This window comes from Panulirus ornatus, chromosome 73, assembly GCF_036320965.1.
Source record: "Panulirus ornatus isolate Po-2019 chromosome 73, ASM3632096v1, whole genome shotgun sequence".
NCBI lineage: Eukaryota > Metazoa > Arthropoda > Malacostraca > Decapoda > Palinuridae > Panulirus > Panulirus ornatus.
This window is the reverse complement of record NC_092296.1, coordinates 5,772,928-5,787,449: the sequence shown is the minus strand read 5'-3', so window position 1 is coordinate 5,787,449 and position 14,522 is coordinate 5,772,928. Positions and strand designations below refer to the sequence as shown.

At 40.5% G+C, this 14,522-nt stretch overlaps 1 protein-coding gene across 8 annotated transcripts in view; it reads right to left on the bottom strand.

Annotated features, from left to right (window-relative positions):
* Positions 1-14,522, bottom strand: part of LOC139748286 (unconventional myosin-Ie-like) — a 146,799-nt gene that overhangs the window by 49,534 nt on the left and 82,743 nt on the right. For all 8 annotated transcript variants that reach the window (XM_071661263.1, XM_071661267.1, XM_071661261.1 and 5 more), the window contains 2 exons: positions 10,176-10,397; positions 6,224-6,442 (listed from right to left, as the gene is read on the bottom strand). In XM_071661263.1, coding sequence (XP_071517364.1) covers positions 6,224-6,442; positions 10,176-10,397 — 441 coding nt within the window. The remainder of the gene's footprint in view (positions 1-6,223; positions 6,443-10,175; positions 10,398-14,522) is intronic.

The following is a 14,522-nucleotide window of genomic DNA, read 5'->3' as shown; positions in this document are numbered from 1 at the left end:
CTCTGCCTTTGTACAATGGCACTATGCACGCATTCTGCCAATCCTCAGGCACCTAACCATGAATCATACATACATTAAATAACCTTACCAACCAGTCAACAATACAGTCACCCTCTTTTTTAATAAACCTTCGATTATATTCATTTATTTTGCTTTGTCGCTGTCTCCCGCGTTTGCGAGGTAGCGCAAGGAAACAGACGAAAGAAATGGCCCAACCCACCCACATACACATGTATATACATACACATCCACACACGGAAATATACATACCTATACATCTCAATGTACACATATATATACACACACATGTATACATATATATACACAATATATATACACACACATGTACACATATATATACACAATGTTTTCCAGAATGGAAAAAGGTGAGAACAATGGAAGTAAGGGGAGTGGGTGAGGAATGGGATGTATTTAGGGAAGCAGTGATGGATTGCGCAAAAGATGCTTGTGGCATGAGAAGAGTGGGAGGTGGGTTGATTAGAAAGGGTAGTGAGTGGTGGGATGAAGAAGTAAGATTATTAGTGAAAGAGAAGAGAGAGGCATTTGGACGATTTTTGCAGGGAAAAAATGCAACTGAGTGGGAGATGTATAAAAGAAAGAGACAGGAGGTCAAGAGAAAGGTGCAAGAGGTGAAAAAGAGGGCAAATGAGAGTTGAGGTGAGAGAGTATCATTAAATTTTAGGGAGAATAAAAAGATGTTCTGGAAGGAGGTAAATAAAGTGCGTAAGACAAGAGAGCAAATGGGAACTTCAGTGAAGGGCGCAAATGGGGAGGTGATAACAAGTAGTGGTGATGTGAGAAGGAGATGGAGTGAGTATTTTGAAGGTTTGTTGAATGTGTTTGATGATAGAGTGGCAGATATAGGGTGTTTTGGTCGAGGTGTTGTGCAAAGTGAGAGGGTTAGGGAAAATGATTTGGTAAACAGAGAAGAGGTAGTAAAAGCTTTGCGGAAGATGAAAGCCGGCAAGGCAGCAGGTTTGGATGGTATTGCAGTGGAATTTATTAAAAAAGGGGGTGACTGTATTATTGACTGGTTGGTAAGGTTATTTAATGTATGTATGACTCATGGTGAGGTGCCTGAGGATTGGCTTGGCGGAATGCGTGCATAGTGCCATTGTACAAAGGCAAAGGGGATAAGAGTGAGTGCTCAAATTACAGAGGTATAAGTTTGTTGAGTATTCCTGGTAAATTATATGGGAGGGTATTGATTGAGAGGGTGAAGGCATGTACAGAGCATCAGATTGGGGAAGAGCAGTGTGGTTTCAGAAGTGGTAGAGGATGTGTGGATCAGGTGTTTGCTTTGAAGAATGTATGTGAGAAATACTTAGAAAAGCAAATGGATTTGTATGTAGCATTTATGGATGTGGAGAAGGCATATGATAGAGTTAACAGAGATGCTCTGTGGAAGGTATTAAGAATATATGGTGTGGGAGGCAAGTTGTTAGAAGCAGTGAATAGTTTTTATCGAGGATGTAAGGCATGTGTACGTGTAGGAAGAGAGGAAAGTGATTGGTTCTCAGTGAATGTAGGTTTGCGGCAGGGGTGTGTGATGTCTCCATGGTTGTTTAATTTGTTTATGGATGGGGTTGTTAGGGAGGTGAATGCAAGAGTTTTGGAAAGCGGGGCAAGTATGAAGTCTGTTGGGGATGAGAGAGCTTGGGAAGTGAGTCAGTTGTTGTTCGCTGATGATACAGCGCTGGTGGCTGATTCATGTGAGAAACTGCAGAAGCTGGTGACTGAGTTTGGTAAAGTGTGTGAAAGAAGAAAGTTAAGAGTAAATGTGAATAAGAGCAAGGTTATTAGGTACAGTAGGGTTGAGGGTCAAGTCAATTGGGAGGTAAGTTTGAATGGAGAAAAACTGGAGGAAGTAAAGTGTTTTAGATATCTGGGAGTTGATCTGGCAGCGGATGGAACCATGGAAGCGGAAGTGGATCATAGGGTGGGGGAGGGGGCGAAAATCCTGGGAGCCTTGAAGAATGTGTGGAAGTCGAGAACATTATCTCGGAAAGCAAAAATGGGTATGTTTGAAGGAATAGTGGTTCCAACAATGTTGTATGGTTGCGAGGCGCGGGCTATGGATAGAGTTGTGCGCAGGAGGATGGATGTGCTGGAAATGAGATGTTTGAGGACAATGTGTGGTGTGAGGTGGTTTGATCGAGTAAGTAACGTAAGGGTAAGAGAGATGTGTGGAAATAAAAAGAGCGTGGTTGAGAGAGCAGAAGAGGGTGTTTTGAAATGGTTTGGGCACATGGAGAGAATGAGTGAGGAAAGATTGACCAAGAGGATATATGTGTCGGAGGTGGAGGGAACGAGGAGAAGTGGGAGACCAAATTGGAGGTGGAAAGATGGAGTGAAAAAGATTTTGTGTGATCGGGGCCTGAACATGCAGGAGGGTGAAAGGAGGGCAAGGAATAGAGTGAATTGGATCGATGTGGTATACCGGGGTTGACGTGCTGTCAGTGGATTGAATCAGGGCATGTGAAGCGTCTGGGGTAAACCATGGAAAGCTGTGTAGGTATGTATATTTGCATGTGTGGACGTATGTATATACATGTGTATGGGGGTGGGTTGGGCCATTTCTTTCGTCTGTTTCCTTGCGTTACCTCGCAAACGCGGGAGACCGGCAAAAAAAAAAAAAATATATGAAAAATGTAAGAAACAATTTAGAAAACTGAAACTTCTAGCTTGAAATAAAATGAAAAATGAATGTCACATAATGGTTTAACCTCTGGCTATGGAAAAGGGAAATGTATAATTTATTTACACAAACGTCAATAGTAGTTTTCATAATTTAACCACTGTATCATACTGCCTGGTCCACTTCTCTTATCATGAAACTGGAATATTGGCTTATGATGTTTCTCAATTTTCTTCATTACACAAAGTACAACCATATCTTGGATACATGAGGGTAGGTAGTTGGTCATCCACCATAATAAAGCCTTGACAGACCAAAAGTTTATCTGGACCTCAACTTTTCCAGTACATTCATGAAAAACACCTTTTTGCTTTCCATCTCTATCACTTTGGAAAAAAAAAAAAAAAAAACTTTAATAAACCTTCAAAATACTCACCCCATCTCCTTCTCACATTGCCACTACTTGTAATTACACCTATACATTTTCATAAATCGTAAATTTTTGATGCTGTTTTAGGCTTTACACTGTCTTTGTTATATGTATTTGTTGGAAAATGATTGCTCTGAATGCACACCATAGCAATTTGTAAATATTTACAATAACCTTTAATTTGTGATGTTACTGGTCAAAAACTGTAATATGCTTTTTTACAGATCTGTCTGTAATTATGATTACTCTGTAATGTCAAGCAAGACCAAATAGTAAATCTTATACCAACACCACCATTACAAGGAAAGTCTGTTGATAACAACTACAATATAAATAATCTCTGTGGCGGTAAACAAACTCACTTCATAATGATACTGGTATAATATTTGCCATGTGTTATGTATAATAACATAGGACAATCACCTGCATGAAAGAAAAGCAACACATTTAAAACTATCATAAACATTAACATGTTAGCAATACTGTAGTAAGCACTTACTGCTTACTACAGTACTATTAATGAGTTAATATTTATGCAATACTGTAATAAGCACCTCAACAAATTCTCTGCAAAGGCAATGTTGGCCTTTACTATTCACTTTATAGTATTAAACAGCAACATATGCATGAGTAATATCTAAGCCCAAAACTAGCATCACATATCCATAATCACCACAAAAAAAAATCATGAGTGGCTGACTGCAATTTTCACATTTTCTGGCAGTGCAGAATATCATGTTTTACCTATTTCATTTCAAGAATCAATCCCCTACTACACTGAATAATAATAATCAAACTGTGCACTACCAAGTAAGCATTCAACACATGAATCATGATATATGCACTACTGTATGCAAAAGCATACAAGTTACTGGTATGAGGTGTGGGAAGAGAGCCCAGCCAAACTCAAGATGCGTCATATTGTCCGATAATAACATAGAAAAGGTTGGTGCACACCATGAAATACCACAAATCTACAGACCCCAATACTGACAATACAGATGTCTACAGACCTAAAACTTTTTTCAGTGACTTTTGATTGATTAATGTTCTGGTGGAGGTAATCTGGAGGAAACACACTGAGACTATCCATGCATGAACAGGTTAATCATGGAAGCATCCAACTGGCTCAGCTTGACAAACAGGGTAACAGAAGACTTGGCTCAAACCCCCATTATTTTATGATCTATTTCAGTAGTTCATGGTGTGACATGCTGTCAGTAGGCTTTACTGAGACATATGAAGTGGTCAAGATAAACTCAGGAGAAGTCCCTAAAGCTTGGCTTTGGATTGTAGGCATTGGGTTCTGTAAGTTATACAAGACAGCTTGAGAGTAGATGTGTGTAACTGAGGCTGTTGTTCACATTCCTAATGAGTGTTACAAACAAATGAACAATGACCTCATTTGCATACATCGAGTCTCTAGCTATCATGTAAAATGTCATAAAACGAGAGTATATAATCCATGGCTAAGCCCTACGGATTACTGTGGTTTTACCTTAAATATTTCATACACCCTGGTTCAGCCAAGTGACTACATGTCACTTTCACAAAACACAATGATCCAATTCTTTCTATCATATGCATACCTTACTCCTTTCTGAATGCTCTGGCCCTGATAATCTAAAGCCTCATTCACTACATCCTTATATCTCATTCTTGGTCTTCCTCTCCCCCTTTGTTCCCTTTACTTATGACACACACATCTAGTAATCTATCTTCACTGGTCCTATCCACTTGTGCATACCATTCAAGTTCACTCTGGTCAGTACTCTCAGTCACAGAAATCTTGCTGTCATTCCCTGTATGACCAACCCACCTTATATCACAAATTATCCAGTCATTTAATTTTCAACTCATCCACTTCTTGCTGTCTTCTGCATTCATGGTCTAACGCTCATATCCATAAAACACTATCAGGACAACTATACCATCAAACATACCCTTCTTTGCTCAAACAAACACTGACCTGTCCTTCCACATGCTCCTTCATGCACCCAGGACCAAAGCCCCCTCTTCCACCCTGTGACTCATTTCAGCTCCCATGGTTCCATCTGCTGCACATCCAGCACTAGGTACCTAGAGCATTATTAGTATTATCATTATCACTACCACTAAATCTTCTTTCTTTCTTTTAAACTATTCGCCATTTCCCGCGTTAGCGAGGTAGCGTTAAGAACAGAGGACTGGGCCTTTTTTGGAATATCCTCACCTGGCCCCCTCTGTTCCTTCTTTTGGAAAATTAAAAAAAAAATGAGAGGGGAGGATTTCCAGCCCCCCGCTCCCTCCCCTTTTAGTCGCCTTCTACGACATGCAGGGAATACATGGGAAGTATTCTTAATCCCCTATCCCCAGGGATGAACCACTAAATCTACTACTATCATTATTATCTTTATAATCATCATAACTACAGTAATAATAATCATCATTATTTTCATCATAATCACTATTACCATCACAGTATTATCATGTAATCCTTTGGCCTTTTTACAAGGCTCCTGCAGCTTTCAAGCTGTGCTCCAAATGAAAGCAGGGTAAGGTGGCCTCCTTTGAGACAAAACGTTCCTCTACAATACTGCACTATTTCCCAGCTGCTGATGGCGATACTACTTTGTTGTATGTGACTTTTCACTTATGGGTGGAGTCTGATAACATACACATACACACACAAATACAGTAGAAAATACTGAGATATCCAGCCCAGATGTTTAAAGAATACTAAGGGTCTTGACCCACACAAGACTCATGCTACTGATGAAATTTCATCACCTGTTCTTACACTAGACACAACTCTTGAAATACTGTTCCAAGATGTTGCTGGAGAAGGCCAAGTATACATGGAGAGGAAAAGGGGCAAACATTACATCCATCTATAATCCTTGAAGATGCACATTTATGAACCTATCTCCCTGATGAGTGTGGAATGTAAGGTACTGGAAAAATCCATCAAAAAGCCAATGGTGGACTTTCTATAGATGAGAAATCACCTTAGTGAGATGCAACAAAGTTTCGGGGAAAGGATGATGTGCATGATGAACCTCTTAGGTTTCTCTGAAAGAATGAGCCCTGTCTTCATCAAAAGAGAGGGCTTTCATGCAAAATATATAAATATATATTCCAACCCAATACTGTACCTTAACGAAGATTTTAGTCCTCCCTATCTGATATTGCCCAGGGTCCATGTTGATGTTCCTCATAATGATATTTATTCCCTCCCTTGGGTCACCATGCCATGATGGCCATGTGTCCTTGCTTAAGATTGCATAACGATGTAAAAATTTGTGGAAAGGCCGCCGATACGCAAAGCCAGCTCGTTTCACTCTGATGTTCTCCTTTAAGCCCAAATATTCTACCTGTGTAATAAAAATAAAAATTATAATTCGACATATAAGAAAGACTTTATCTAAGCTGACATACATTGAATTATTAATTTTCTTAATGGTCATTTCTTCATAAGATACAGACAGTGAGCTAGAGAAATGAGAGCTCTGCTTGCTTTGAGAATGATAGGTAAGATACTGTATTAACTTGTGGTTACCCTATAATTTGTACTTCAGGAAATGATCTACTGTAAACTTGTTTGCTATTATCTCTTCTTGATTAACAAGGTTCACACTTACAGTAAGCTCAATTCTGAGTGTAGCACATAAACTTGAAGTATCACAACCAGGTAAGGGAAACCAAACCAGGTATTCTTACAATGAAACGTGAACCAAATCTTTCCTAAGTGAGACAAAGCAGAAGATATGTAATGGGGGGGAATGGCTCTATTAGTAAAAATAAAAAAATTTCCCATGAAATAATGGTGAACAGATCATTTCAACAGTATTCAATGTGAAAGGCAATAAATAAACCTTGCATAACTGTGTTGATGATTTACAAACCTCCAATAAGTTTCAGTATAGCAAAGCCGTTATCAAATGAAAATAAAAGAAACACAATCAGGATGGGACAGAAACAAGAAGTCACACATGAGATAGTGCAGTTTTTAATAATGGGGGATTTCAACTAAAGGTATAATGAACTCTTAAATAACCAATTATGGCAATATAAGTATAATATCCCTGGGGATAGGGGAGAAAGAATACTTCCCACGTATTCCCTGCGTGTCGTAGAAGGCGACTAAAAGGGGAGGGAGCGGGGAGCTGGAAATCCTCCCCTCTCGTTTTTTTTTTTTTAATTTTCCAAAAGAAGGAACAGAGAATTGGGCCAGGTGAGGGTATTCCCTCAAGGCCCAGTCCTCTGTTCTTAATGCTACCTCGCTAATGCGGGAAATGGCGAATAGTTTGAAAGAAAGAAAGATGTATAAAGAAAAAGTTCTTACACAATCTCCTGTCTCAAACCCAGCAACCTAGGGGCAAAGTAGTTGCTTGATTATAAAATTAACATAATTATGGGTAATGATACTGCCCACTTGATTATGGAATTAACATACTTATGGGTAATGATATTGCCAAGAAGAACTAACAACTTTTTGAGTTTTATTTATTATCTTTTTATTTTGCTTTGTCGCTGTCTCCCTCGTTTGCGAGGTAGTGCAAGGAAACAGACGAAAGAAATGGCCCAACCCACCCCCATACACATGTATATACATACACATCCACACACACAAATATACATACCTATACATTTCAATGTACACGTATATATACACACACAGACACATACATATATACCCATGCACACAATTCACACTGTCTGCCTTTATTCATTCCCATCGCCACCTCGCCACACATGGAATACCATCCCCCTCCCCCTCATGTGTGCGAGGTAGCGCTAGGAAAAGACAACAAAGGCCCCATTCGTTCACACTCAGTCTCTAGCTGTCACGCAATAATGCCTGAAACCACAGCTCCCTTTCCACATCCAGGCCCCACACAACTTTCCATGGTTTACCCCAGATGCTTCACATGCCCTGATTCAATCCACTGACAGCACGTCAACCCCGGTATACCACATCGATCCAATTCACTCTATTCCTTGCCCGCCTTTCACCCTCCTGCATGTTCAGGCCCCGATCACTCAAAATCTTTTTCACTCCATCTTTCCACCTCCAATTTGGTCTCCCACTTCTCCTCGTTCCCTCCACCTCCGACACATATATCCTCTTGGTCAATCTTTCCTCACTCATTCTCTCCATGTGCCCAAACCATTTCAAAACACCCTTTTCTGCTCTCTCAACCACGCTCTTTTTATTTCCACACATCTCTCTTACCCTTACATTACTTACTTGATCAAACCACCTCACACCACACATTGTCCTCAAACATCTCATTTCCAGCACATCCACCCTCCTGCGCACAACTCTATCCATAGCCCACGCCTTGCAACTACACAACATTGTTGGAACCACTATTCCTTCAAACATACCCATTTTTGCTTTCCAAGATAATGTTCTCGACTTCCACACATTCTTCAAGGCTCCCAGGATTTTCGCCCCCTCCCCCACCCTATGATTCACTTCCGCTTCCATGGTTCCATCCGCTGCCAGATCCACTCCCAGATATCTAAAACACTTTACTTCCTCCAGCCTTTCTCCATTCAAACTTACCTCCCAATTAACTTGACCCTCAACCCTACTGTACCTAATAACCTTGCTCTTATTCACATTTACTCGTAACTTTCTTCTTTCACACACTTTACCAAACTCAGTCACCAGCTTCTGCAGTTTCTCACATGAATCAGCCATCAGCGCTGTATCATCAGCGAACAACAACTGACTCACTTCTCAAGCTCTCTCATCCACAACAGACTTCATACTTGCCCCTCTTTCCAAAACTCTTGCATTCACCTCCCTAACAACCCCATCCATAAACAAATTAAACAACCATGGAGACATCACACACCCCTGCCGCAAACCTACATTCACTGAGAACCAATCACTTTCCTCTCTTCCTACACGTACACATGCCTTACATCCTTATAATCCCAATAAATAATTTTACATACATTTTCGTTAACATTACAGTAGTTATCTAATGAGCAGTACATGAAGAATTAGAGTTCCTCTGGTGTTGCAGACTTAACTCTTATGGAATGGAAAAGTTACTGGGAGAAGGAAATACAAAAGATGTGAGTGAATTCCAATTTTACCTCATAAGGAAAGAAGGAGGTATCATAATTATGTTTTTACAACCTACCAATGCACAATCAAAGGCATATGCCTTCCGAGTGGATTATTTTTCTGTGTGATACAGTTCTCAATGCAGCCTGGAAAAAAGATGAGATCTATTGTATGTTTGGATTACTGTTAGGCTTGGATATAACATAACCTATCATATCAAACTCATAAGCAACATCCACAGCCTATTTCTAGTGTAAAGCTGATAATCGAATGTCTCTTATCAGAAGCTAATTCTTTAATACTCTGTGAAGATGGCTGACCATAAGCTGGATGGTGTTATTCTAATAAACAATGAGAGGCAAGAAATCAACTGACACAGTGAACTGGTGTTAGGATGAGCTAATCATTATATGTAAACATTCTAGTTAAAGCAGAAAAATCGAACACAAAAACGCTAACTCTTGGTTAAACTTTTCAACTGATACCTCAGGTTTTTTTCTGAAGAATTTCCCTATCATTCTGGAGTAACACTGGGAAAACTGAGGACAGAGTCTATGGACTTAAAAAACTGATGAGAAAATTGCCCCTTAGAATCAGGTTTCTGCTTTTTCTAAAGAAATTTCAAGTACTGGTAAAATGTGGCATATGTGTAACTGGCCCTCATGTGGTTATCTCCAATTAGTTCAACTTATTTTTGTGCTTACTAAAAATTATCACAGTTGTCTAGGAACTCATAGGAATCACTCCCAGGGATGTAAGGCACGAGTTCCCAGTTAATGTGTCTAGTGCAGAACGTATAACATAAAAGAATATGTACAACATTGAAAATGGTACATGTAAAGGGAGTTAAAATACAGTTGGAATGGCAAGAACAAAGAAAAACATAAGGTGTAAACAAAGCAATACAAATGTAAAGTCCAGAAAGAGTTTGCAAAAGACTCTGCACCAAACTCTTTGCCTTTAAAGACTACTGCCATATCACTGTGTGTTTTTGAAAACATCATAACTCATTCGATTCTCACCTGATGTTTCACCATCTGATCATCCCAATCATGAGGTTTCTTTGTCTCATTTGGCTTGATACAGCGAATATAGTGTGGCACACACTTCATAAGGGTAGTAACTAAGTCATTAGCCTGAGCTTTGATCTTGCTGCCTGCTGTGGTTGGTCGACTCTTAGCACCAGTTTGGATCATATCAGGGAACAGACTGCGTATAAATGCACTGCTACTGCTCTGCATTACCTGTTGACCATTATTTATTATCTCTAAGAAAAACAATTCTTGAAAACCAAAAAAAATCAATTACATTATATATCCAATGTGACAAAGACAAAAAACATGAAGCTAAGCAATAATACCATGTTTATAAAAAACATTTATATGTTTACATGGAAAGAGGCTCTGCATATATGTGTTGCTCCAATAGACATGAATCTAATTAAGATACACAGAGCAAAGAACCAATTATCCATGTGCAAAGAACTGAATTCTTGCCATATCATATATTCACTCTTAATGAAAACTTATAGCATGTGTGTAATACCCAAAATAAAATCACGCATTCATCCATTCAGGTGTTTGTTTCACAGACTTTACTCAAAGCTCTTATACTTATTTGATAAAAGCATTACTTTTACCTTGCTCCTCTAATCAACAACTTTAGTACTTCTGGAGCTATAGTAAATATTCATTTTATCTCAAATTCATTGATCCCTCATATTTCTAACCCCTCTTTGCTTTTAGTGCTTCCTTCTCCACAACATTCAAAATATTATCTACTGTCACTATTCTCACAACCTATTTATATATATTTATTTTGCTTTGTTGCTGTCTCCCGCGTTAGCGAGGTAGCACAAGGAAACAGACAAAAGAATGGCCCAACCCGCCGACATACACATGTATATACATACATGTCCACCCATGCACAATATACATACCTATACATCTCAATGTACACATATATATACACACACAGACATATACATATATACACATGTACATAATTCATACTGTCTGCCTTTATTTGTTCCCATCGCCACCTCGCCACACATGGAATAACAACCCCCTCCCCCCTCATGTGTGCAGGGTAGCGCTAGGAAAAACACCAAAGGCCCCATTCGTTCACACTCAGTCTCTAGCTGTCATGTAATAATGCATGGAAACCACAGCTCCCTTTCCACATCCAGGCCCCACACACTTTTCATGGTTTACCCCAGACGCTTCACATGCCCTGGTTCAATCCACTGACAGCACGTCAACCCCGGTATACCACATCGTTCTAATTCACTCTATTCCTTGCACGCCTTTCACCCTCCTCCATGTTCAGGCCCCGATCACTCAAAATCTTTTTCACTCCATCTTTCCACCTCCAATTTGGTCTCCTACTTCTCCTCGTTCCCTCCACCTCTGACACATAAATCCTCTTGGTCAATCTTTCCCCACTCATTCTCTCCATGTGAACAAACCATTTCAAAACACCCTCTTCTGCTCTCTCAACCACGCTCCTTTTATTTCGACACATCTCTCTCACCCTTACATTACTTACTCGATCAAACCACCTCACACCACATACTGTCCTCAAACATCTCATTTCCAGCACATCCACCCTCCCGCGCACAACTCTAACCATAGCCCACGCCTCGCAACCATACAACATTGTTGGAACCACTATTCCTTCAAACATACCCATTTTTGCTTTCCGAGATAATGTTCTCGACTTCCAAACATTCTTCAAGGCTCCCAGAATTTTCGCCCCCTCCCCCACCCTATGATTCACTTCCGCTTCCATGGTTCCATCCGCTGCCAGATCCACTCCCAGATATCTAAAACACTTTACTTCCTCCAGCCTTTCTCCATTCAAACTTACCTCCCAATTGACTTGACCCTCAACCCTACTGTACCTAATAACCTTGCTATTCTTCACATTTACTCGTAACTTTCTTCTTTCACACACTTTACCAAACTCAGTCACCAGCTTCTGCAGTTTCCCACATGAATCAGCCACCAGCGCAGTTTCATCAGCGAACAACTGACTCACTTCCCAAGATCTCTCATCCACAACAGACTGCATACTTGGCCCTCTTTCCAAAACTCTTACATTTACCTCCCTAACAACCCCATCCATAAACAAATTAAACAACCATGGAGACATCACACACCCCTGCCGCAAACCTACATTCACTGAGAACCAATCACTTTCCTCTCTTCCTACACGTACACATGCCTTACATCTTCAATAAAAACTTTTCACTGCTTCTAACAACTTGCCTCCCACAACATATATTCTTAATACCTTCCACAGAGCATCTCTATCAACTCTATCATATGCCTTCTCCAGATCCATAAATGCTACATACAAATCCATTTGTTTTTCTAAGTATTTCTCGCATATATTCTTCAAAGCAAACACCTGATCCACACATCCTCTACCACTTCTGAAACCACACTGCTCTTCCCCAGTCTGATGCTCTGTACATGCCTTCACCCTCTCAATCAATACCCTCCCATATAATTTACCAGGAATACTCAACAAACTTATACCTCTGTAATTTGAGCACTCACTCTTATCCCCTTTGCCTCTGTACAATGGCACTATGCAAGCATTCCGCCAATCCTCAGGCACCTCACCATGAATCATACATACATCAAATAACCTTACCAACCAGTCAATAATACAGTCACCCCTTTTTTAATAAATTCCACTGTAATGCCATCCAAACCTGCTGCTTTGCCGACTTTCATCTTCTGTAAGGCTTTTACTACCTCTTCTCTATTTACCAAATCATTTTCCCTAACCCTCTCACTTTGCACACCACCTCGGCCAAGACACCCCACATCTGCCACTCTATCATCAAACACATTCAACAAACCTTCAAAATACTCACTCTATCTCCTTCTCACATCACCACTACTTGTTATCACCTCCCCATTTGCCCCCTTCACTGAAGTTCCCATTTGCTCCCTTGTCTTACACACTTTATTTACCTCCTTCCAAAACATCTTTTTATTCTCCCTAAAATTTAATGATACTCTCTCGCCCCAACTCTCATTTGCCCTCTTTTTCACCTCTTGCACCTTTCTCTTGACCTCCTGTCTCTTTCTTTTATACCTCTCCCACTCATTTGCATTTTTTCCCTGCAAAAATCGTTCAAATGCCTCTCTCTTCTCTTTCACTAATAATCTTACTTCTTCATCCCACCACTCACTACCTTTTCTAATCAACCCACCTCCCACGCTTCTCATGCCACAAGCATCTTTTGCGCAAGCCATCACTGCTTCCCTAAATACATCCCATTCCTACCCCACTCCCCTTACCTCCTTTGTTCTCACCTTTTTCCATTCTGTACTCAGTCTCTTCTGGTACTTCCTCATACAAGTCTCCTTCCCAAGCTCACTTACTCTCACCACTCTCTTCACCCCAACATTCTCTCTTCTTTTCTGAAAACCCCCACAAATCTTCACCTTTGCTTCCACAAGATAATGATCAGACATCCCTCCAGTTGCACCTCTCAGCACATTAACATCCAAAAGTCTCTCTTTCGTGCGTCTATCAATTAACACGTAATCCAATAACGCTCTCTGGCCATCTCTCCTACTTACATACGTATACTTATGTATATCTCGCTTTTTAAACCAGGTATTCCCAATCACCAGTCCTTTTTCAGCACATAAATCTACAAGCTCTTCACCATTTCCATTTACAACACTGAACACTCCATGTATACCAATTATTCCCTCAACTGCCACATTACTCACCTTTGCATTCAAATCACCCATCACTATAACCCGGTCTCGTGCATCAAAACCACTAACACACTCATTCAGCTGCTCCCAAAACACTTGCCTCTCATGATCTTTCTTCTCATGCCCAGGTGCATATGCCCCAATAATCACCCATCTCTCTCCATCAACTTTCAGTTTTACCCATATCAATCTAGAATTTACTTTCTTACACTCTATCACATACTCCCACAACTCCTGATTCAGGAGTAGTGCTACTCCTTCCCTTGTTCTTGTCCTCTCACTAACCCCTGACTTTACTCCCAAGACATTCCCAAACCACTCTTCCCCTTTACCCTTTAGCTTCGTTTCACTCAGAGCCAAAACATCCTGGTTCCTTTCCTCAAACATACTACCTATCTCTCCTTTTTTCTCATCTTGGTTACATCCACACACATTTAGACGCCCCAATCTGAGCCTTCGAGGAGGATGAGCACTCCTCGCGTGACTCCTTCTTCTGTTTCCCCTTTTAGAAAGTTAAAATACAAGGAGGGGAGGGTTTCTGCCCCCCCCCCCCCCCCCCCCCCCGCTCCCGTCCCCTTTAGTCGCCTTCTACGACACGTGGGGAATGCGTGGGAAGTATTCTTA